Source organism: Astyanax mexicanus, chromosome 15 (genome assembly GCF_023375975.1).
Source record: "Astyanax mexicanus isolate ESR-SI-001 chromosome 15, AstMex3_surface, whole genome shotgun sequence".
Classification (NCBI taxonomy): Eukaryota; Metazoa; Chordata; class Actinopteri; order Characiformes; family Acestrorhamphidae; genus Astyanax; species Astyanax mexicanus.
In genome coordinates this window covers 11536144-11558819 of record NC_064422.1, presented here as the reverse complement: position 1 = coordinate 11558819, position 22676 = coordinate 11536144, and the positions used below count along the sequence as shown (strand labels likewise).

The following is a 22676-nucleotide window of genomic DNA, read 5'->3' as shown; positions in this document are numbered from 1 at the left end:
CAACCACCCCGGTTACCATAGCAACACCTTAGCAACCACCTAGCAATACCTTAGCAACCACTTAGCAACCACCTAGCAACCGCCTAGCAACACCTTAGCAACCACCTCAGATACCATAGCAACACCTTAGCAACCACCTAGCAACACCTTAGCAACCACCTAGCAACCACCTAGCAACACCTTAGCAACCACTAGGAAAACGTTAGCAATTGCCTAGCAACCACTTTAGAAATTATAGCAACTGCCTAGCAACCACTTAACATCATCTTAGCAACCACCTGGAAAATGTTAACAACTGCCTAGCAACCATTTAGCAACCATTTGGAATATGTTAACAACTGCCTAGCAACTGCTTAGCAACCACTTTAGAAACGATAGCAACGGCCTAGCAACCACTTAGCAACCAGTTTAGAAACGATAGCAACTGCCTAGCAACCACTTAGCAACCATGTGGAATATGTTAGCAACTGCCTAGCAACTGCTTAGCAACCACTTTAGAAACGATAGCAACTGCCTAGCAACCACTTAGCAACCATGTGGAATATGTTAGCAACTGCCTAGCAACTGCTTAGCAACCACTTTAGAGACGATAGCAACTGCCTAGCAACCACTTAGCAACACCTTAGCAACCACTAGGAAAACATTAGCAACTGCCTAGCAACCACTTAGCAACCACTTTAGTAATGATACCAACTGCCTAGCAACCACTTAGCAACACCTTAGCAACCACTAGGAAAACGTTAGCAACTGCCTAGCAACCACTTTAGAAATTATAGCAACTGCCTAGCAACCACTTAACAACATCTTAGCAACCACCTGGAAAATGTTAACAACTGCCTAGCAACCACTAATCAACCATGTGGAATATGTTAGCAACTGCCTAGCAACTGCTTAGCAACCACTTTAGAAACGATAGAAACGGCCTAGCAACCACTTAGCAACCAGTTTAGAAACGATAGCAACTGCCTAGCAACCACTTAGCAACCATGTGGAATATGTTAGCAACTGCCTAGCAACTGCTTAGCAACCACTTTAGAAATGATAGCAACGGCCTAGCATCCACTTAGCAACCACTTTAGAGACGATAGCAACTGCCTAGCAATCAGTTAGCAACACCTTAGCAACCAGTAGGAAAACATTAGCAACTGCCTAGCAACCACTTAGCAACCACTTTAGTAATGATAGCAACTGCCTAGCAACCACTTAGCAACACCTTAGCAACCACTAGGAAAACGTTAGCAGCTGCCTAGCAAGCACTTTAGAAATCATAGCAACTGCCTAGCAACCACTTAACAACATCTTAGCAACCACTTTGAAAATGTTAGCAACTGCCTAGCAACCACTTAGCAACCATGTGGAATATGTTAGCAACTGCCTAGCAACTGCTTAGCAACCACTTTAGAAATGATAGCAACTGCCTAGGAACCAGTTAGCTACACTTTAGCCACCACTTGGAAAACGTTAGCAACTGCTTAGCAACCACCTAGCAACCACTTAGCAACCATGTGGAATACATTAGCAACTGCCTAGCAACTGCTTAGCAACACCTAAGCAACCACCTGGAAAACGTTAGCAACTGCCTAGCAAACGCTTAGCAACCACTTTAGAAATGATCATAACTGCCTAGCAACCACTTAGCAACCATTTTAACTTTTCAACGTTATTAGCGTACTTTTCCAAGCCAACTTAAAGTTCGTTCACGAACTTTGCCTTTTCTAGTTATTATTGCTATTTTTTATCCATTTTTCTTTTCACTGTTCACTGTTCACTGTTATTTAAAATTTTCTTTTAATTTAAAATGATTAAATGTAGTTATTATTTCCTTTTTCATGTCAATCCTTGTTTTTGTAAAGTCAAAATAAAAGTTTGATTCATTGATTGATTGATTTTGATGGTATTTCTTTGGGATAGTTTCTTGAAAAGTTTTTTGAATGGACTATTTTTCACTTTTTCTTAAAGTAATTTTTTTCTTTACTAATTTGAGTAGTTCTTGCTTCTCATAATCTGGATTAGAACATTACTCAAATATTCACTTTTCACTGTATACCTGTAACTCTACCTCTTCACTACTTTACTTTAACTGATGCTCTCAAACACTTTATTAAGATACAAGAAATTCAAGTAATTAACTCTTGATGAGTCCAGCACAGCTGTTAACTGAAAGCCTGAATTCCAGGTGACTCTAATAAATAAAGGAATGACTTCTGTAAAATATATGATAGAAAAAAACACTGAATTTAAAGTGTTTTTAAGACGTGTTTAATAATTTTGCTTAATATAAATATTAATAATAATATGAATAAACCCTAAATTAAATACTTCCACGGTGGTCAGTGATCTTTGCCATGTGTTTTGCATCCATGACAACCAGCGTAAATGCCTCAGCTCATGACTAAAAATCCCAGCGCGCGCGCGTCAGGAATAATAAGCACTGGGAAGCTCTGCGTCACGGTGGGGGCGCGCGCCTCATTTATTTACATGCTTACCTACTGCTTTATTTGGGTGGCAGGGAGTCCTGCCCACAGAAGCAGTCCTGGTTCAGGGGAATGAACCTATAGAACTATTTAGAACCCTTTAAAACCTTTAGAACCCTTTAGAACCCTTCAGTAACATCAAACAGTAGAACTCCAGTCAGAGAGAGAAACTGATGAAACGGGCAGTGAGCTGTCAGCCTCGCGTGTTTTTGGAACAATTTAGTCTGGTAGTGGAATTCCAGCTGGTGCGCTGATTGGCCATGCGCTCTGAGTCCCTGGTTAACTGACGTTCCTCTCAGCCAATCCTGGTACAGAGGGGCGTGACCTTGTCTAGAAGTGGGCGGGGCGTTGGCAGCGTGGCGCGCGGGCTGGGCTGAAGGGCGTTGTCCTTAATGAGAGCGTTTAAAAGCGCGGGGCTGCAGCCGAGCGCTGTGGAGGTTCTGCCTGTGGAAGTGTGTGGAAGTGCTGCTGATTTTTACACTTTCCTCCATCCCTTTTTTCTCTGGAATTACTTTACCTTTACTCCCAGTAAGTTAGAATCTTATTTCGGTTGGTTTTGGGCTGGTTTGTGTGGAAAAACTGTACATTTGCGGACGTTTATTGGAACTAAACACTCACTACTTGTTTAATTATTATTTTTATAACTTATTAACACACTGACAACATTTAAAAGCAACAGGTAGACTCCAAACTCTCTATTTTATCTCTATTTTTAAAAGTGATTCTGGTGTTTTTGTAAGAATCTCTAAAACAGAGAGGGCTACTAGTCTAATATAGTGTTTGAATGCGTGTTTTAATGCGTGTATGCTGACATAGCATAGAGTTAGTGAGCTTTTTTTTCACAAAAATAATAAGAATAAAAAAGTAATAAACAAATGCATGTGTTATACATAGAATTATTAAATACGTACATATTAATGCATGTCTTAGTTTTGTTTGTGCAACTGTGTAGCCGTGGTAATAATGTAAGCCTTTAACTATTATTTAATTATAGCTTATATAAGCACCATAGCTTTAATTATTCTGTATATTCTCGTATTCATTATTATTATTAACAGTGTCAATGGATTTGACAAGCTTTAAAGCTTTTAATTGTTATTTGACCAAATAATAGTCTCATAATATTGTTGCAAATTGTTCTGCTAAATGTTATTACATAATGATATATTTGTGTATTCATTATGTATATCGTATTATTCTTATTAATAATATAGTAGTAGTAATAATTGAAGCAATACACAGCTTATTATGCACATGTTGTGGTTGCTATTAATCATGAAATTAGATGCTGCTCTACTAATACTCTACTGGTTTACAGTGGTAGCAATTGATCATTGTTAACTTACTGTAGAGTTTTAGCTGTAGATATTTAGTTTTGTCATTTTTGCCTGTTGTTCGATCTGTTGATCATTAATTAATTAATTAATTAATATATTTATTTTTCATTTTTGAAACATTTCTATTGGTCAAAATAATATTTTAACACATTATACAAACTATACAAACCAAATGATTGGTTTGAAAAGGTTATAAAGAGTATATTTGTTGTATATTGGGTGCATTACATTCCAGCTGTTTTCATGCTGTTCCAACTGTACTGTGTGTTGACTAAGACAGGTACTAAGACAGTAATAATGCAGTAATGTCGTTTCTTCTGTACAGGACCTTGAGGAACCATGCTGATCCTACTCTGTGGAATCATCTTCCTGCACGTTGCAGCCATAGCACTGCTGTTTGTGTCCACTATCGTCAGTGTGAGTATCGAAATGTTTAAGTCATAGGACAGGTTGGTGTAGCGCAGTGGATAACACCACCACCTGCTAGTGGGCTACAACATCATGTGGGAGACTGGGGTTCAATTCCTGCTCTGAGTGACTGTGCAATATGCTGTCTTATAGGGGTGGGCGATATGGCCCTGAAATAATATCATGATATTTCAAGATTAAAAAAAAAAAAAAAAAACACTACTGCAACAAAATGTAAAAATTGTATTATTGCATTCAATATGATATGGCACACCCTTAACTGAGATATTTAAAAAAATACAAGAATTTTATAAAATCTGTAACAAGATGATCAATGATCCAGAATGTCATGATACTAATAATAATAATAATACACACCAAATATCACCATATATACAGGATTAAATTAAAATAAATGATACTGGACAGATATAATCTATAATCTCTAATAGATATAGTAATATAATGTAAAATGAGAACAGTGTGATTTTTTTCTTTTGCTAAAAACAGCAAGAAAAAGTATCCTATCCTGATGTGATAATTAGAGGAGGATAAAATGGCACCATATTTCAGAGTATAATTTTATCGTTCACGATATTCAAAAACATTGGCTGTATTATTGCGTACGATACAATATGGCATAAGGCTGCACGATATATATATAATTTATAAGCATCGTCGTCGCGATGTGCGCATGCGCAATAGTCACATCGCAGGATGTGCAATTAAATCAAACATGATCAACATCATGTTGCAATGTTTTGATTCTTGACACAAGAAGTACTGTAGATACACAGCGCTGTCTCTGTGTCTGTGTGAGTGACAGGCTGCTGCTGCCTGAGAAGCGCGAGAATGAGGAGTAAACACGAGGTAACCGCATGTCCTCCATCATCCACATGGTTGGGCACGTGCTTGGAAACGTGAGCACGTGTGGAAAGCTGTGCACCTCAGTCCAGCACAGTTTTGCAGTGCAGATATTTCCAGTTACAGCTGAATTCACACTTTTAATCCCAGAAAAACAAACACTCTTATTTATCTTTTAAAAAGCCATTTACATGCCTGATTAAAGGGCCGATTACTGTTGTTTTGCTCCTTTCCTTGGTTTTTGAGAGCTCGGTGCTAAATCAGATCTTGATCGGTCCGAAAGCAATGTTTAATATCGCAATATAATGTATATCGTCAAAAAAATACAATTTGTAATGTACATTTTTTCCCAATATCGTGCAGCACACCCATACACTGTAAGCCCGGATAAGTTGAATTTACTTTAAAAAATGGGTACTGAAAACTTGAGTTAGCATAACTTACAATGTCGAGTTATTACAACTAAAGTGGAAGTTGATTTAACTTTTTTTTTATTATTAATATTTTTTTTTTTGTTATAATGTAAGACCGGATAAGTTGAGTTTACTTAACTTACTTACTTACTTTGCTGAATCAATCCTTTTTTTAGTAAACTTTACTTAATTTCTGCATACAATATTACCTAGTTACAATTACTTACTAACTTTATACAATATTATTATATATAATTTTAGTTAAAACACACATTCAAATATTTATATAATCTTAAAGATTTATTTTGTAAACAGACCAAGTCTCACTGTCTCAACCCATGGATGCATTTTATACATTATTTTTAGTAAACTAATATAAAGAATGTATTACATGCCATCCGTGTGTTGAGACAGTGTAATATGTGTGTTTTAACTAAAAATATTTAAATATCAGGAATTATAATAAGAATATATTATGTATCATACATTATTTGAGTAATATTGTAAAAATAAAGTAATTGTAATTAGGTAATAGTGTATGCAGAATTTAAGTAAAGTTTACTAAAAGAAAGGATTGACTGAAGTTCATTTCACTTAGTGTCTTGAAACCGAGTTGAAGTTACTTAAATTTATCTGAAATTAAATTTACTTAAAAAAAGCAAATGCAGAAAGTTGAGAAACTTTTTTTTAAAGTAATTTTTACTCATCATTTTTTTTTTCAGTGTAGTTCTCTAATGGTTGGTTACTTTGTGTTTCCACAGGCCTGGACTGTAAACCCCACCAGCAGTGGAGACCTGTGGGTCAACTGCACCTCATCCAATGGGGCCTACAACTGTGAGACGCTTGAAACTGGAGGTAGGCGTTTCGTTTTGTTCTTTTTTGTCGTTTTGTCGTTTTTTGTTGAGTTTGGTCACTCTGAGACTTGAAGCTCATGAATTTGTCCTCGTTTTGCACATCTGTTCCAAAGGCTAGAAGGTTATTGCCCTTTTTGCTGAGGTCCTGAACTTGGCATAACTCTGAAAGACCCTCTGCATGTTTACCACGCTCTGTGGTGGGCGTGTCCGCGTGCTCCCATGCGCCTCCGTACCTCTGTACTGCCATCTAGGGGTGAGAATGCAGCGTTGCGATCTGAGAGCGTGAAAGAGAGAGAGAGATCCCCGAGCTCCGGAGGCTCATCTCTGCAGTATAAATAGTCTCTGGGCCGCGGCTGAGCTCAGAGAACCCTTGTTTGGGAGTAGAAATCGCGGGGTGTGGGGAGGTGTAGGGTGGGGCGTGGGTCGAGTATTTAAAGCGGCGTAAATTTAGACAGCTATCTGTGTGTGTGTGTGTGTGTGTGTGTATATTCATGTATATATGTGTAGAGTGCTGGGAGACCCTGGGAGAGTCTACTCCATGCTGAACATAGCGTGCCAGAGGGTCAGGTCACACCGTCACACCCCTGCAGATCATATTTAGAGAGGATCAGTGGTCAGAAGGTTGACAATAAAAGATCTGAGAGAGAGAGAGAGAGGGGGGGGGCTGTGTCCAGATCACGCCCAGTTTGAGAGTGTTTAATGTTCATGTGGGTAAATGCAGAAAAAATGTGCTTTAATGAAAAATTGGCAGCTCTTATTCTTATTCTAATTGTTCTGGAAGCTTTTTCTTTAAAAAGTCCTATGGTTTTCTATGAGATGCAGAACGTACTGTAATTGCACGAATACAATGCTCTCCTTAAGTTAATTAAAGTTATTTAAAAAAAGAGAGGTTTTAATTCCAGGCATCCTTGTAGACACTCATGCCTTTTTTGTCTACATGCATTTTTTTTATGACAAATCAGAATTCGTAAAATGTACACCCTTAAAGAACCAATTTTGTTGGAGGTTCTTTAACCCCGAGAACCTGTGGAGTCCCACAAGGTTCTATTTTAAGGCCTGTGCAATTACATTCTGTAAATGGGTTAAAACAGAGTCTAAAGCATTAAAATGCCTGTGGTTGAGTAATATGGCCGAAATTTGTATTACAATATATTTCTTACTATCAGTCAATGTTATGTAATACTGATAAAAATATGAACATCACAATGAAGCTGAAGAAAAACTGGCATAAATGGCCAAACATGGACATATGTAACCGAATCATACCACCATTATTGAAATACGTATTGATATGGACTTGATATTGATATCGTCAAGCCCTAGGTTCCACATGTATAAACCTATAGACGTAATACAGTTGTAGCACTATAGCATCCTTCATTCAGTCACTCAGAACCTCAAAAAACACCTAAACAATTTAGTGTAAAAAATATTTTTTGAGGATTATTCTGGATGTATATTGATACATGTGCCAAAGACCCCTTTTTTTAATGTGGATAGAGTGTATCCAGAACCTCAGAAATCAAACACATTTAAACATGATCCATTATGTTCTTAAAGAAGAAATGTTAATGTTTAAAGAGTTCTGCATGGGACCACTGCAAATTAAAGAACTATTGGAAGCTCAGCTAGATCTTTGCTTGGTTAAATGACCCTTCAAAACCAAGAAAATCCATTATAGATGTTTTTTTTTTATGGAGAAATGTGTTTAGTTTTGCTGCTGCTGCTGTGATATAATGGTTGTGGAGCATCCTGCAGTTTAGTTTTGCTGCTGTCACTGTGATGGGGTGATGTAATGGTTTTGGAGCATCCTTCATTCAGGCACTTAGGACCTCAGTAACCAAAGGCTTTCTTAAAGAAAATGGGTTCTTAAAAAGGTCTTCTATTGAAGCATATGTTGGACCAATTCAAAATAAAGCACAACTAAAGGCTTAGATAGATCTTTGCTTGGCTAAATTACCTTTCAATTACCAAAAAAACCCATTATAGATGTTCTTTTTATGGAGAATCTTTTTTTCTATAGGACCAAACAGAGTTCTACCATGGCTATATGTTGGTACATGTGCCAAATAACCCATTTTAAATGTGCATAGAGCGTCGATTTTTTTCTTGCTGAAGGATAGTCAAGAAAGTCCCTACTCTGTTTAGTTTTGCTGTTTTCTGTGATGGGATGATGTAATGATTATGGAGCATCCTTCATTCACACAGTAAGAACCTCAGAAATCAAACACTTTTAAACACAATCCACTATGTTCTTAACGAAAGCTCAGCTAGATCTTTGCTTGGTTAAATGATCTTTCAAATACCAAAAAAAAAAACATTGTAAATGTATCCTTTATTCAGGCACTTAGGAAGATCTTAATAAGATCTTCTATAAAAGCATTGGTTGTTGTATGTTGGACCAATTTAAAATAAAGAACAACTGAAAGCTCAGCCAGATCTTTGCTTGGGTAAATGACCTTTCAAATACCAAGAAAACCCATTATAGATGTTCTTTTTATGGAGAATCTTTTTTTCTATAGGACCAAACAGGCTTCTACCATGGATGTGTGTTGGTACATGTGCCAAAGAACCCATTTCAGCACTATAAAGAACCCTTTTAAATGTGCATAGAGTGTAGAATTACTTTTGTACCTCAAGAAAAAAAAGTAAAGAAATTCTGTACTCTGTTTGGTTTTGCTGCTGTCGCTGTGATGGAGTGATGTAATGGCTGTGGAGCGAACGCGGCCTCTGCATGTGTGTTTTGGTAATGAGGCAGGACCAGCATGCTCTTGGGTTTGTTTGTATAGTGCTCACAGCGGTGCAGAAGTGCAGCGTTTGTGGCGGTCACACGGCCGCTGGGCGAAGTCTTCAAAAGACCCGATCAGTTTGTTACAGATCTGGTTTTTGAACAGTGTATCGAGCAGTGTTGGTATTATCTCCATTTGTTATGGATTCCAGTATTAGAACAAACAACAGCAGATCAATGAAAGATCTCCATGGGGGAGGAGTATCAGGTTTTATCCTATTATGTATAATGGAGTAGCCTTGGATCTTAATTAGGGGGCTTTAAACAGAGCTCTTAGTGGGCTGATTGACTTTGCTCGGGTATTTATTTACCAGCAATTTCCATAGTCTCTAAGTGAAGAGCAGCAGCTGGTGAGCCGGAGGAAAAGTTCAAGCATGCAAGAAATCTGATTCATCAAACAGATTTAGTAAGGTTATAGTAGTCCGACGGTCCGTCGCACGCTCAGACATGCACAGAAACTGATATTAGGTGGTCATCAAATTAATTACACCAATATAATTATATAGTATAGATTATTTTGCGCACTATAAGGTGCACTGGATTATAAAATGCATTTTAAAGGACACTATAAGGAACTTCTAATTCAGCTGGTCTCTCCACTGGGTGGTGGGGAGGAGTAGCTAACGAAGTTAAGTAAAGCTAAGCTAAGTAAACAAAACTGTAATAAAAAAGATTTTCTTTTAAAGTCAAACGAGCGCTGGATGTGAATCTACACAGATTTCTCTCCTGGAAATAGTTTTTGGATGAGCTTCTGTTTAGCAGTTTTATTTTTGGTTAAATGCAAAAATAGGAAGAGTTTTTCATTCAAGCAAATCACAAATAGAATCTTCTTTCAATTTTCAAATTTTTCCATTTTTGTAACTCAAATATGAAGCTTACAAGCTTTTTTGTTACAAGATGCAAAATTGGAAAATTCAAGATTAATTTTTCTATTTTTTCTGAAATTCTAATTGGTAGAGGTACAAAAACAGATTAATACTTGGATGATTTTGGTTGAAAATTCCTTCTGCACTACACTAAATATGAAATAATAAACAATATAAAATAATTGAGTAAAAGAGTTTTTACAACCAATTTTTTTATTTTTAAATTTAACCCCACAGTCAGAAAATCGAACTGATAAATGTTACACTGATGAATTCCATTTATTAACAGGAAGCTTAGATTTCTCCAGCACTAAGGCTAGAGCATTAGCATTAGCATTAGCGGCTAACCACTAGCAGTTAGTGGCTAATGCTGCCCGACAGTGCTACACTGAGACACCCTGAGTGTTCCAGTAAGCCAGAGGGATAATAGCTAGCAGTTTAGCTTGTTTTAATATAGTAAACATGCAGGCTACAGTCTGACATACTATAAAGAGCTAGCATAGTTAGGGGCTAATGCTAATGCTGCTCCAGCAGTGCATGTAGGTGTTGGGAAACAGGCTACAAGCCGTTAATAGTTACTTACCTCTGTACGGGGAACTAGTGGTTAGGTACCGCATTTTTTGGACTATAAAGTGCACTTTCCACTTTTTAAAAAATGACAGTGTGCCTTAAAATCCTGTGCACCTTATGTATGAATTCTGGTTGTGCTTACTGACCTCGAATTGATTTTATATGGTACACAGTGTGCAAAAATCTGTCTAAATGTTTTAGTATGACTTCAATAAGCTATGAAGCCACACCGCTTGATAGATTTTCAGAGCATTATGTTCGTACAAGAATTTGTACTCAGTAATCAATAAAGTGTAAATGTGAATCCAAAATATAAAGCTGCAGTTTTATGTGTGAGCGTTTGGAGGTTTTACAACCTATGGCTGAAATCATTTTTTTTTAGTGCAGAGACATTGTCAAACATCAGGAAGTTGTAAGAACTGCATTGTTCAGACTGAAGGAAGGAAGGGTGGCCTTTCAGAAAAGAAAATCCAGTTTATTTTTAAAAGGCTGTATTATCAAGTGTCAGATGTAAACAGGAGATAAAAAAAATAGCACTAGCTTTCAGTGTGACAGTGATCACATCAAATCTCATCAAATAAACGTTTTTATAACCTTTAATAATTTAACGTGATAATTGTATGGAATTTCTCAAAACAAACTTTATTTTTTTAATGTTTTGGGAATAAAAGTGGTTCTTCTATGACATTTCTCAAAATAACTCTTTTTAGAACCTTTATTATAGTTTTTTTAAGTAATTAATAGTGGTAGTATCTAGGAAACTAACACTAATCAATGCTTTCGTTCACCCTTTTTTATTTTATTTTATTTGTTTTTACATTTTACATATAGAAAATATGCATCTACTAGCTAACCGCAACTGGCTAGGCACTTGCTAACCGCTGCTAGCGCTCACCCGTGGAAAAAACATTAGAATTCTAAGCTTACTGTAAATAAACGAAAGTGCTTTACTTAACCAAATTAATAGTTTCAGGAGAGAAATCTGTGTAGATTAACATCCAGCACTTTTTTTTACACAGTTTTACATTTTGAAAGAAAATGTTTTTGTTAAGAATTACAGTATTTTTTTACTTAGGCCTTTCCCCAAGCTTCCACCTTTAGAATGCAAACATGGTGACACCCATGCTCACTTTAAATAGGCATCCTTACTAGTGTCACTTAATCGGGTGCGCCTTATGTATGAAAATAGACCAGAAATAGATGCTTATTGATAGTGAAAAATACGGTACTAATCTTTGGTTCCAGCTGGGAAAAAAATACTTTTTTTTTTTTGCGTTCCAGAACCTATTTTCTTTTGTTAGAAATGCGCTGAATGGTTCAAAATTAGGTGCACAAACCAGAACTGAGCCTGTTCGACATTGGTGAAAAACAACTAATTGTGTAATATGGGCTTTTGACTGTGTTTAGTGCTTCTGATACCTCATACTGCTTGTGCTGCTTGTTTCTTATAACGTGCACCACCTACACTCAATTCCTCATATCGATCATTGTGTTAAATGTTTCAGTTCAAGAGCAAAACAATAAAATGCATTTCCTGGAATTCAGGAAACACTAATGGAAAAAGAAAGAGGTTTGCACACCCAGTGCAGCTCCCCCGTGTGAGATGAGCTGTGTGTCTAATGCAGGACGTTTTGAAAGATGGATAAACATGGAGCTTTTAGAGCCGTCAGGTCCAGGTACTGGGCAGGGTTAACAGGCCCTGTTTACTTTTCTCTGGCTCAAGGACAAGAGGAGAGGATCGATATATGAGGAGCCGGTATCGTTCGGAGTGTCTGGAGCTTTTAGGAACAGGATACTCCTGGTTTTAGCTTGAACCATTAGGGCTTCCTGACTGGCTGAGAGATCTGAGAGATCTCCTGCATGTTTAGTAAACATGAATCTTGCATGTGCTCCTCTGATTTAAGCATGCCTGATTTATATCTTCTCAAAAAGTTCAAACAAATGAACCAACCAAAGTCTCAAGTTTCCCAGTTTCTTAAACTTCTTAAAATCTTCTCTTAATGGATCTGAAGGCACACTTGCATAACGTCAGAAACATCAGGAACATCTATATAATCTGGTTATTTTAGAAGCTATCCCAAACCCACAAAAAACTGGAGTTCAACAAAAATGTGTGAAAGTGTTAAACTGTGTGAGTTTATTCTCCAACTTAAACTACAAGTTAAAAAAAAATTGAGTTGAACTCTTTGGTGGTGTAGAGTTTATTTCAGAGTTTATTCCAAGGTGTTGAGGAGCGTGAATGAACTCTAATGGGCTCGAATGGGCTCTGACTGTCCCCCAATCCCAACTGGCTTCTTTCCATGGGTATTTCATTAAACTTTATACAATGGTTGTTTGCCTTGCTGACATGTTGTTGTCGGCTATAAGAGCAAGTTACCTTCTTATCTTCCGCACTGTATAGTGTGACAAAGTGCTGGTAATGCGCTGAGAACTGCAATGCAGGATTAAAGTTGCCATGCAATGGAAATATATACACTGGTGTACACTTGTTGAGTATGAAATTGTTATTGTAATCAGTAATGGTGCTTGTTGTTGTAATTTTTACCCCTAAATGTTCCAGGGGTTTAAAATAGTACAATGTTTTCTAATAATATTTGTTTAATAACACAATTTTGTGCATTAATTGTTACATTGTGAAGGAGTGTATGGTTAAAATTAACTCTAGCAGCTGAGAGCTGTATTTTACTCTAGATGGGATAAATATTTTAACTCCTACAACAGTTCAGATTTAACTCCTGAACAGAGTTAAAAAAAGGTATGTTTTTTACTTTGATGGTCACACATATACACTTAAAATTAGGGGTACCACTTTAAAATAAGACTACACTTATAAAGGATTTATAAATGGTTTACAATTTGTTTATTATTGGTTACAAATTAGGTTGTAAATGCATTAATAATAATTAATAATCAGTTGTAACACATACGTAAAAGGGCAACAATGACCTGTTGTTTGCCAAATAGTGAACCCACAGCCATCTATATTGTTGCCCTTTCTATGTATGTGTTATAACTGATTATTAATGATTTTTAAGGCATTTACAACCTAATAATGAACCATTAATAAACTAGTTGTAAACATTTATAAACCCTTTATAAGGGTAGTCTTTTTTTAAGTGGTACCAAATTAGTTAATATTAACTCTTAGAGAGTTTTTTTTTCCAAAAATCAGCAATTCACAGAGGAGCTTCTAGATTACAGATTTTATAGAACCTCACTGTACTTAAATGAATGAATGAATGAATAAATGTTCTAATGAATCTCTCCATCTCCTTCTGGTTGCAGTATGGATTCAGGTGGTCCAGGCTCTGATGATCCTGTCAATCATCTTCAGCTTCCTGTCCCTTTTCCTGTTTTTCTGCCAGCTCTTCACTCTGCAGAAGGGCGGTCGCTTCTTCCTCACCGGAACTTTCCAGATCCTTGCCAGTGAGTGTTGGAAAACATAAAAATCTCATTTTTTTTAGGGAGAAATGATAAGCTGATTATGATAAGCATGTTTAAAAAAAGTATATAAAGATAAATAAACAAGGGAATTAGAAATATATTTAAGTCTAAAGATCTAGACTAGAGTACAGTGAGTTTTTTTGTAAGTCATTAGAGGGTTTTCCATACACCAAGTTTTTGTACATTTAAAAAACAGGCATTAAAATTACAGTTACAGACACTGGTAAATTATTCATTGCACAGCTGGATTTAGGACTTGTCTGTGTGTCTTTAGTATTGTGAGGGCACAAAAATACGTCTTGACATGTATTAATTGTCTTAATTAAACATTGGTGTGTTTTTTTGGGGCGTAACGTGAATTAAACCAATCGGTGTGTCATTTGCCATTCCCTTTAAAAGGCAGGTGAGCTCTGACTTTGGCACGTTTGCATCTTAACAGCGCAGTGCTTTTGTGCGTCTCAACAGATACTCAGATACTGACCTGCTTGTTCACACTGTGAAGATAGACCAGCAGCTCATTTAAGTGGGGGAAGTGGAGGTTTACGAGTGCTGGTCGCACCTATAGAGATGGACTCTGACTGTTGACTGTTGTCATGGTTTTAATAAGTCAGTGGTGCTCCTATTTTTCTGCCGCTAAAACAGAAACATGCCAAAAATGTATAAGCTGGCACAGGCGGACGACGAAAACTAGAAATATAATATAATATAATAGAAAAAACTAGACTTATGGATAGTCTGATCATTACACACAGGTTTTTAAAGGCTAAAAGTATGGTACTGCACTGCCCTCCCAAAACTGTCTGGTGCATTTGTACTCCCACACAGCACATTCGCCTCTCAAAGTGTTATTTTTTTAATTGCATGCAACTTCTGCTTGTTTAGATGTTTAAATGGAAACCCAGCTATTGTGAAACCCAATAAACAGTGCTATGAATCTCCTAAGCTTAAGTTCAATGTGCTTTAGAAGGTCAGACATAGTAGTGTGTTCTTGTGGCTTATCTAATACGAACAGAGATGTAGAAAATCTTCCTGCATTACATCAGCTCCACACGTAACTGCTGTCAAGCTGCTGCCCTTGTGTCTGTGCCTGAATTAGGAAACTAAATGATAAATCATTGTAGTGATATTTATTTTTATATTCTATTTTTGTCTTTAGAACATGTTCCTCAAAATACAGAGTTATCTAGGTCGTCCCTTTATTCTCAGTGTCTGTTGAGGCTCACTGAGGCTCTTTCCCTCTGTTATTAAATAAAGAAAGCTCCGGCTCGGCTAATGCTAATGCTAATCTAATGAGCCCTGTCACTTTTAGTTATACAGCAGATTGAGCAGAAGACACTTTAATGCCGTCCACATCGACAACAAACAAACTTCCTCTGCTAATTTGGTTCGATTAATTCATTTAGTATATGGAGCTAAACCTTGGTCTGGTGATTAAATTCACTCGGCTGTAAACATGTTTATCTTCTACTGAATTAGGATACTACTGTCGCTGGTATAAGAAAACCCTTGTATCTCCAAAGCAGTAACTTTATTGGAAAAGGAAATTATTTGGCATGGATTTGGGCATTCTCTCAGCTATACAGCTCTGGTAAAATCAGTTTCTCTGATTTTGCTATTTATAGGTTTATGTTTGAGTAAAATGAACATTGTTGTTTTATTCAATAAACTACAGACAACATTTCTCCCAAATTCCAAATAAAAATATTGTAATTTAGAGCACTTATTTACAGAAAATGAGAAAGGGCTGAAATAACTAAAAAATAAAAAGTTGCAGAGCTTTCAGACCTCAAATAATGCAAAAAAAAAAACAAGTTCATATTCATAAAGATTTAAAAGTTAACGAAATCAATATTTGGTGGAATAACCCTGATTTTTAATCACATTTGCATCTTGGCATCATGTTCTCCTCCACCAGTCTTACACACTGCTTTTGGATAACTTTATGCTGCTTTACTCCTGGTGCAAAAATTCAAGCAGTTCAGTTTGGTGGTTTGATGGTTTGTGATCATCCATCTTCCTCTTGATTATATTCCAGATTTTTTTATTTTATTTGGTAAAATCTGGTAAAAAGAACTGGAGCTGCACAGACATTGTTTTTTTTTATTTTATTTTATTTGTCATAAAGTATTTCATTTCTAGAATTACACCCTTCAGTATAATGTTACATAATATTGTAGTCCAAGCATTTCTTGACCATTCTATTGATTTATTTATCGGAAGATGATCATGGTATTTAAAAGAATTAAAAAATTGGGTACCACTTTAAAATAAGACTACCCTTATAAATGGTTTATAAATGGTTTATGAACTAGATTATTAAGTATTATTGATTAGGCTGTAAATGACTTTTTTACCATTGATAAGCAGTTACAACACATCAAGTAAAAAGGCAACAGTGATCCGTTGTTTTCTTAGTCATTTAATTCAACTGAGTCATTTAATTTATAGTAAAGAGTTAAACATACTTACACATATATTAATATGACAAGTTTAATGCTGATTGATGGAAAACACAAAGTAAGATCAGTGACTAGAAAGATCTGAGGTTTGACATGTTTTTAACTCACTGTTGTCATTTCTATCCATGTTGTTATTTATTTATTAACTGCTTATTAATAAGTTTTAAAGTATTTGCAGCCTAAATAATAAGCATTTATAATCTCCTTTATAAAACATTCATAAACCCTTTATAAAGGTAGTCTTATTTTAAAGCGGTACCAAACATTTGTATAGTTTAAATAGAAACAATGATAAGTTCCTGATTGTAAAGATTCACTAATTTAGTAGGAAAGGCTGCAGTTGAGAGCACTGTGGGGACGTTTTGGGGAAGCGGTTTACAGGTTTCTTGGCCTTTAGGAATAAAGGATTGCTGGATTTGCTCATTAGCAGGATCTGAATGTCAGAGGGAAGTTGGGGATTTGGGCAGAGTGGTGCCCACCGGCTTGGCACCGGAAACAGAGGCCCTGCCACAAGCTGAAATGTCACGGCTGGCACGCCGGAGGAGGACCGCGTCCTATCGGTCTGAAAACAATGTGAGAAAGTGCCGGGTCATGCCGGCGGTGGCGGGTTAGTCTGCAGAAGACAGCGTCGGCTGTGTCTGCTCGGTGTGGGCTGTAATAGTGAGCTGTCTCGGTGGGTTCAGGCGAGGACAGGGTGGAAAGTTAAATGTCAGCAGTGCTGGATGGACACTTTCAGGTCTTTCTTTCTTTCCAAAGACGGCCTAACAAAACCTCTTTCACCACCGTGTTTCTTGGAATTTGTTTAAATATGTCAGTCCTGACGCTGTCAGCCTGCCTTCTTCCCTCACACCACTGATCACGTGACACTGCAAGCTATTGATTGTTCTCACCTGTTCGCCTCTGTATGTATACCTGTTAGTTTGTCTTGCTCCTCTTTAAGTATTGATTCTAGTTTCCTGTCTATTCTACGAGGCGTTCTGTTGTTTCGCCTTTATGTTACAAGCCTGTTTTGTATTAACGTTTCTCGTCTTTTATATTGCATCGCACACTCTATTTATTACCTTGTTGCCAAGCTTATATTTGTAGTTTTGCCTCCCCCTTTACCTTCTCTCTTGTGTTTGCTTGTTTTACCATGTATGACCCTGGATTGCCTGACTACTTTCTTTTATGTAGAAGTAAGAAAACACAAATTCAGTGTCAGAATCTTAGTGAAAATTGAGTTAAATGGGTTTTTCTTAATAATAACAATTGGTAAATAAGGCCCTGTGTTTTTAATAGAGTTGACTGTGAGTGTGAAGAACCCATTTGAAATCATGAACTTCTGTTCATGTAAATATATTTAACTATTGAAAGGCTCTTCAAATTTACACATTTCTAAACCATAAGAAGTTTAAACTTCTTTATATAACCATGAGTGGCTATTCTGGGTGTTTTTTTAAGCTAAAATTTATTCTGGACCCAGGAACTCTAAGGCTCTGAGAGTTTGGTCCAGTATGAATTTTGTTTTTGGGCCAGATTGTGGACCAAATGATGATGTCTGGTCTTCCTGGAATCAGTGGTCTGGGGTTTGCTTCAATGTTCTCCTTTTTAGCATTGTCACTGGTTTTAGCATTGTTAGCATTTGCACAGGTTGTCCTTGTTAGCATTATCTCAGGTTAGCATTGCTAGCATTATCACAGGTTAGCACTGTTGCATTATCACAGGTTGGCATTGTTAGCATTGTTACAGGTTGGCATTGTTAGCATTATCACAAGTTAGCATTGCTAGCATTATCACAGGTTAGCACTGTTGCATTATCACAGGTTGGCATTGTTAGCATTGTCACAGGTTAACCTTGCTAGAGAAATCCGTTGATAACAACCCAGTATTTAGTTGTATGCACATTTAAATATGATTAAAATAGGTAGACGCTCTTAAAAATACTATTAATAAAAATATAGTATTATATTTGTACTACTATTAATGCTAAAAAATGTCAGGTGTAGTTTGGAAAGGGCACTGGGTGATGTATGTGTTTAGAAGTGTTACTGACCGCACTCTTTGTTTTCCTCACGTCTGCAGGTCTTTTCGTCATGAGTGGAGCGATCATCTACACAATAATGAGTCCGGAATGGACCGCCCCATCCGATTCCTTCGGCTTCGCCTACATCCTGGCCTGGGTGGCATTCCCTCTGGCGTTCATCAGCGGGTTAATCTACGTCATCTTGAGGAAACGAGAATGAAGTGGCGCCCCCTAGCTCTGGCCACCAGAAGTCTAAGCTCTGAAGCTAAAGTACCGCACTGCATCCACAGACCAGATTCTTGTGACGGCCGATATCCACACATGGAACCCACCACGACGCCCACCGAAAATAAGAAAGACATATATAACACTCAATACTGTCATGATTTGAAGATGTATATAGTATCTATGGTTTAAAACCTATTTATAACACTTTTTACATATATGTACATAGTATTGTTGTGTTTGTTGACAAAGAACCTCTTAAGAGCTTTTTGTTTTAGCTAATTAAGTGCCTAAAGTGTGTGTTTGTCAGAGGTTAGTACACTATTAGCCATATTGTGTGTCTATTTTATTTTCTTATACTGCCAGAATAAGGTTGTTTGAAGTATTTTAACCAAAGAGCATGTATTAAATATAGAGTGTTTTAAATGAAACAGAGAAGTTCTAGAAATAGAACTAATATAGTAATACGACTATTGAGGCAAATCGAGGAGCTATTCTTGGGCAAATAGAATAGAATTGTTGGCCATTTCCTGCTTCTATGATAAATAATTTTAAGTTTATTTTTTTTTATCATTATTTTTATTCAACAAAATGGTGCTATGTATTTACCATTCCTATAGCCATGTTTTAGCCTTTATCTAGCCAGATAGGAAATTTAATTCAAGCAGACGCCTAGGAGTAGAGATGAGATGCACATGTGCCTACCTGCTTCTGTACATAGCCTACCAACCTACTTACCAAAACGACTCATTTTGTAAATTAATAAAAACATGTTTTAATTAATGTAAAACTTGATTTTAAGTTTGGCGATTGGTTTCTGACGGCTTAGTAGACATAGCTGGTAGAGGTCAGTGGTATTAACATATAATAATGTATTTATATTTTAATCTGAGAGTACAGTGGTAGGATTTCTGAGATTTAATTCAATATCAGGTCAGTTTTTTTTTATATAGGTACCACTTAAAAATAAGTCTTCTTTATAAAGGGTTTATAAATAGGTTATAAATGTGTTTATTAATGGTGTGTTAATAAATGAACCCTTTCAGACCTGAATCAATTCCAGTGGAATGGAAAATTATAAAAACTGTAAACTAAACATGATAAAAACTCAAAAAAATCTAAAACACTTAAAATTATTATTATTATTCCCCCCCCCCCCAATGCAGTAGGAGGGGCTAAGCTACCATTTCATTGGCTTGTAAACTTGTTTATTGGCTGGTTCACATTCTATTCTGATGGATATCAGCTGTCAAATATGTTTTATGTGCATAAAAACTTTAAAACAAGAAAATATATGGTGTCCAATATAATGGATGCAGGGTCTGAATGGGTTTTTTATTTTATTTTAAATACTTAGATTAATAAACATTATTTATGCACTTACAACCTATAAATCGACAGAACAGAACAGTGACAATGACTTATATTGAACATATGTAATAAAATAATATTGATTTTAAGTTTGGCGATTGGTTTCTGACGGCTTAGTAGACATAGCTGGTAGAGGTCAGTGGTATTAACATATAATAATGTATTTATATTTTAATCTGAGAGTACAGTGGTAGGATTTCTGAGATTTAATTCAATATCAGGTCAGTTTTTTTTTATATAGGTACCACTTAAAAATAAGTCTTCTTTATAAAGGGTTTATAAATAGGTTATAAATGTGTTTATTAATGGTGTGTTAATAAATGAACCCTTTCAGACCTGAATCAATTCCAGTGGAATGGAAAATTATAAAAACTGTAAACTAAACATGATAAAAACTCAAAAAAATCTAAAACACTTAAAATTATTATTATTATTCCCCCCCCCCCAATGCAGTAGGAGGGGCTAAGCTACCATTTCATTGGCTTGTAAACTTGTTTATTGGCTGGTTCACATTCTATTCTGATGGATATCAGCTGTCAAATATGTTTTATGTGCATAAAAACTTTAAAACAAGAAAATATATGGTGTCCAATATAATGGATGCAGGGTCTGAATGGGTTTTTTATTTTATTTTAAATACTTAGATTAATAAACATTATTTATGCACTTACAACCTATAAATCGACAGAACAGAACAGTGACAATGACGTATATTGAACATATGTAATAAAATAATATAGAAAATCAAATTAGACTTTTAGTATGTTATTACAGTTAAATTAATTCAATTAAATTTAAGTTATTAACAGAAATGTTAAAGCTGACTGATTGAAAAGACAAAGTAAGATCAGAATCTAGTAGTAAGATCTGAGGTTTAACAGTATAAACGTATGTGAAATCACTATTTGGTACATGACAGGTCACTATTCAACACTATTCATGTGTTGTAACTGCTTATTAATGGTTTATAACCTAATTTTTAACCATTAATAAACTCCTTTATAAGCTATTTATAAACCCTGTAACACTTTCTATGAATGTCATCTCTATTAAACCCTATACGACTCTATAAACACATTCATAACATGTTATAAAGCATTCATAAGTCATTATAAGCATGGCTATACATATTTATAAACCTTTTTTTATCTATCATTAATAATCTAGTCCCACAATGAAAGTAATGTCACTTTACATGGAGCGCACATAAGAGACACATACATTATAACAGTGATTATAATTAATATTACATTCAATATAGTTAGAGCATTATACAGAGTGTGTTTATAAGTTGTTATACACTGTATATGTTTTTATAATCTTTTTTTAGTTATAATGCATAATTCTGCAAAGCTGGGACTGAGTTTCTTGGTATTGACGTATATAACATGTTATAAACACAGCTATTTTAATGCATTATGATTACAGTTATCACATAATGCATATAAAACTTTGCTTATGTAGGGTTATACATTTTATAAAAAAAAATATGTATAATCATGTTTATAATGCCTTATAATGTGTTATAAGTATGTTCTGTATAGAGTCTTACATTCATAGCCATGAATCTTATATTATAAATTATAAAGGAGCTTTATTTTAAAGTGGAATATAGCCAGGAGGGCATTACAGCATTACATTAGCAGATCCCACCAGGAAGGTCTAAACTGCTTTATATGGTCATTTATATGGTGACTTGAAGATAATGAGGAGAAAGTGATAATGAAGAGAGTGTGAGTGCCTATAAATATATGTATACTACATTAATCTGTATTGTAAATTTTTTAAACATTGTGTCTTCAGCTAGCAAGAAAAACGCCAAAGAGAACCTAACACAAACCCTGTGATAATTAAACTTGCAGTTAAATACATTAAAACTGTAGTTCTGTATGTACTGAAGTTTACTCTTATTTTTTATCGATTTAATTAAGGGAATGGTAGAGCTTGTTCTGGTGAACGCTGCCTGCAGATGTGACGTCGGTGTGTGAAAAGTGTGAACCTCGTGCGAAGTGTTTCTGTGCAGTTTTTGTTTTAGCGAAATTCTGCTGATACTTGAAGCGTAACATGCTGACGACGTCTGCAATATCGAATTGTGTTGAACTGTATCCAGCTTGGGAGATCAAAGTGATCAAAGTGATTGATCAAAGTGCATCGCAGTGTTGGAATAATAACATACACTTGTGAACTTTCCCTTGTAAAGGACCATGTAGGAGAAATCTATAGTCGGATCCCTCTGCAAGAAATATATTTAAAAATATATATATATATATAAAAAAACGGAACAGCACTGAAACCAACAATAAATCACCATTAACTGAATAATATATTGCCTGATCTCATGGTTATTATTACATACAGTAATTCAAATGTTCATAAATATTGAAATATGCACATCATGTTCAAATGCATGCCTCAACCCTTTCAGACCTGAATTATATAATTATATTATATAAAAACAGTAAAATAAGGGTTCGAATCCCGGTCATGCAGCTTGCCATCAGCTGCTGGAGCCCCGAGAGAGAGAGCACAATCGGCATTCTTGCTCTCTCTCTGGGTGGGTACAGTACAGTAGATGGCGCTCTTTCTTACCCCCTTTATCAC

At 35.9% G+C, this 22676-nt stretch overlaps 1 protein-coding gene across 2 annotated transcripts; it reads left to right on the top strand.

Annotated features, from left to right (window-relative positions):
- The first annotated feature begins 2895 nt into the window (after positions 1 to 2895).
- Positions 2896 to 22399, top strand: pmp22b (peripheral myelin protein 22b). 2 transcript variants are annotated; one of them, XR_007424311.1, is made up of 6 exons: positions 2896 to 3002; positions 4137 to 4228; positions 6258 to 6351; positions 13860 to 14000; positions 18539 to 19641; positions 20302 to 22399. XR_007424311.1 is itself a non-coding variant. In XM_007248745.4 (5 exons), exons 2-5 carry the CDS (start codon positions 4151 to 4153, stop codon positions 18697 to 18699), a joined length of 474 nt encoding a protein of 157 aa, XP_007248807.1. In that variant the 5' UTR covers positions 2896 to 3002; positions 4137 to 4150; the 3' UTR covers positions 18700 to 22399. The 2 variants fall into 2 exon arrangements, 1 of the variants encoding a protein (XP_007248807.1); XM_007248745.4 differs by having other exon boundaries at positions 18539 to 22399.
- Positions 22400 to 22676: the final 277 nt, after the last annotated feature.

What these genes read in the sequence shown, in the direction of transcription:
- pmp22b (XM_007248745.4), top strand. Translation starts at nt 4,151, where the DNA reads ATGCTGATCCTACTCTGTGGAATCATCTTCCTGCACGTTGCAGCCATA. An exon ending in TGAGACGCTTGAAACTGGAG is followed by an intron (nt 6,352 to 13,859) that starts GTAGGCGTTTCG and finishes TTCTGGTTGCAG; the next exon opens with TATGGATTCAGGTGGTCCAG. An exon ending in AACTTTCCAGATCCTTGCCA is followed by an intron (nt 14,001 to 18,538) that starts GTGAGTGTTGGA and finishes TCACGTCTGCAG; the next exon opens with GTCTTTTCGTCATGAGTGGA.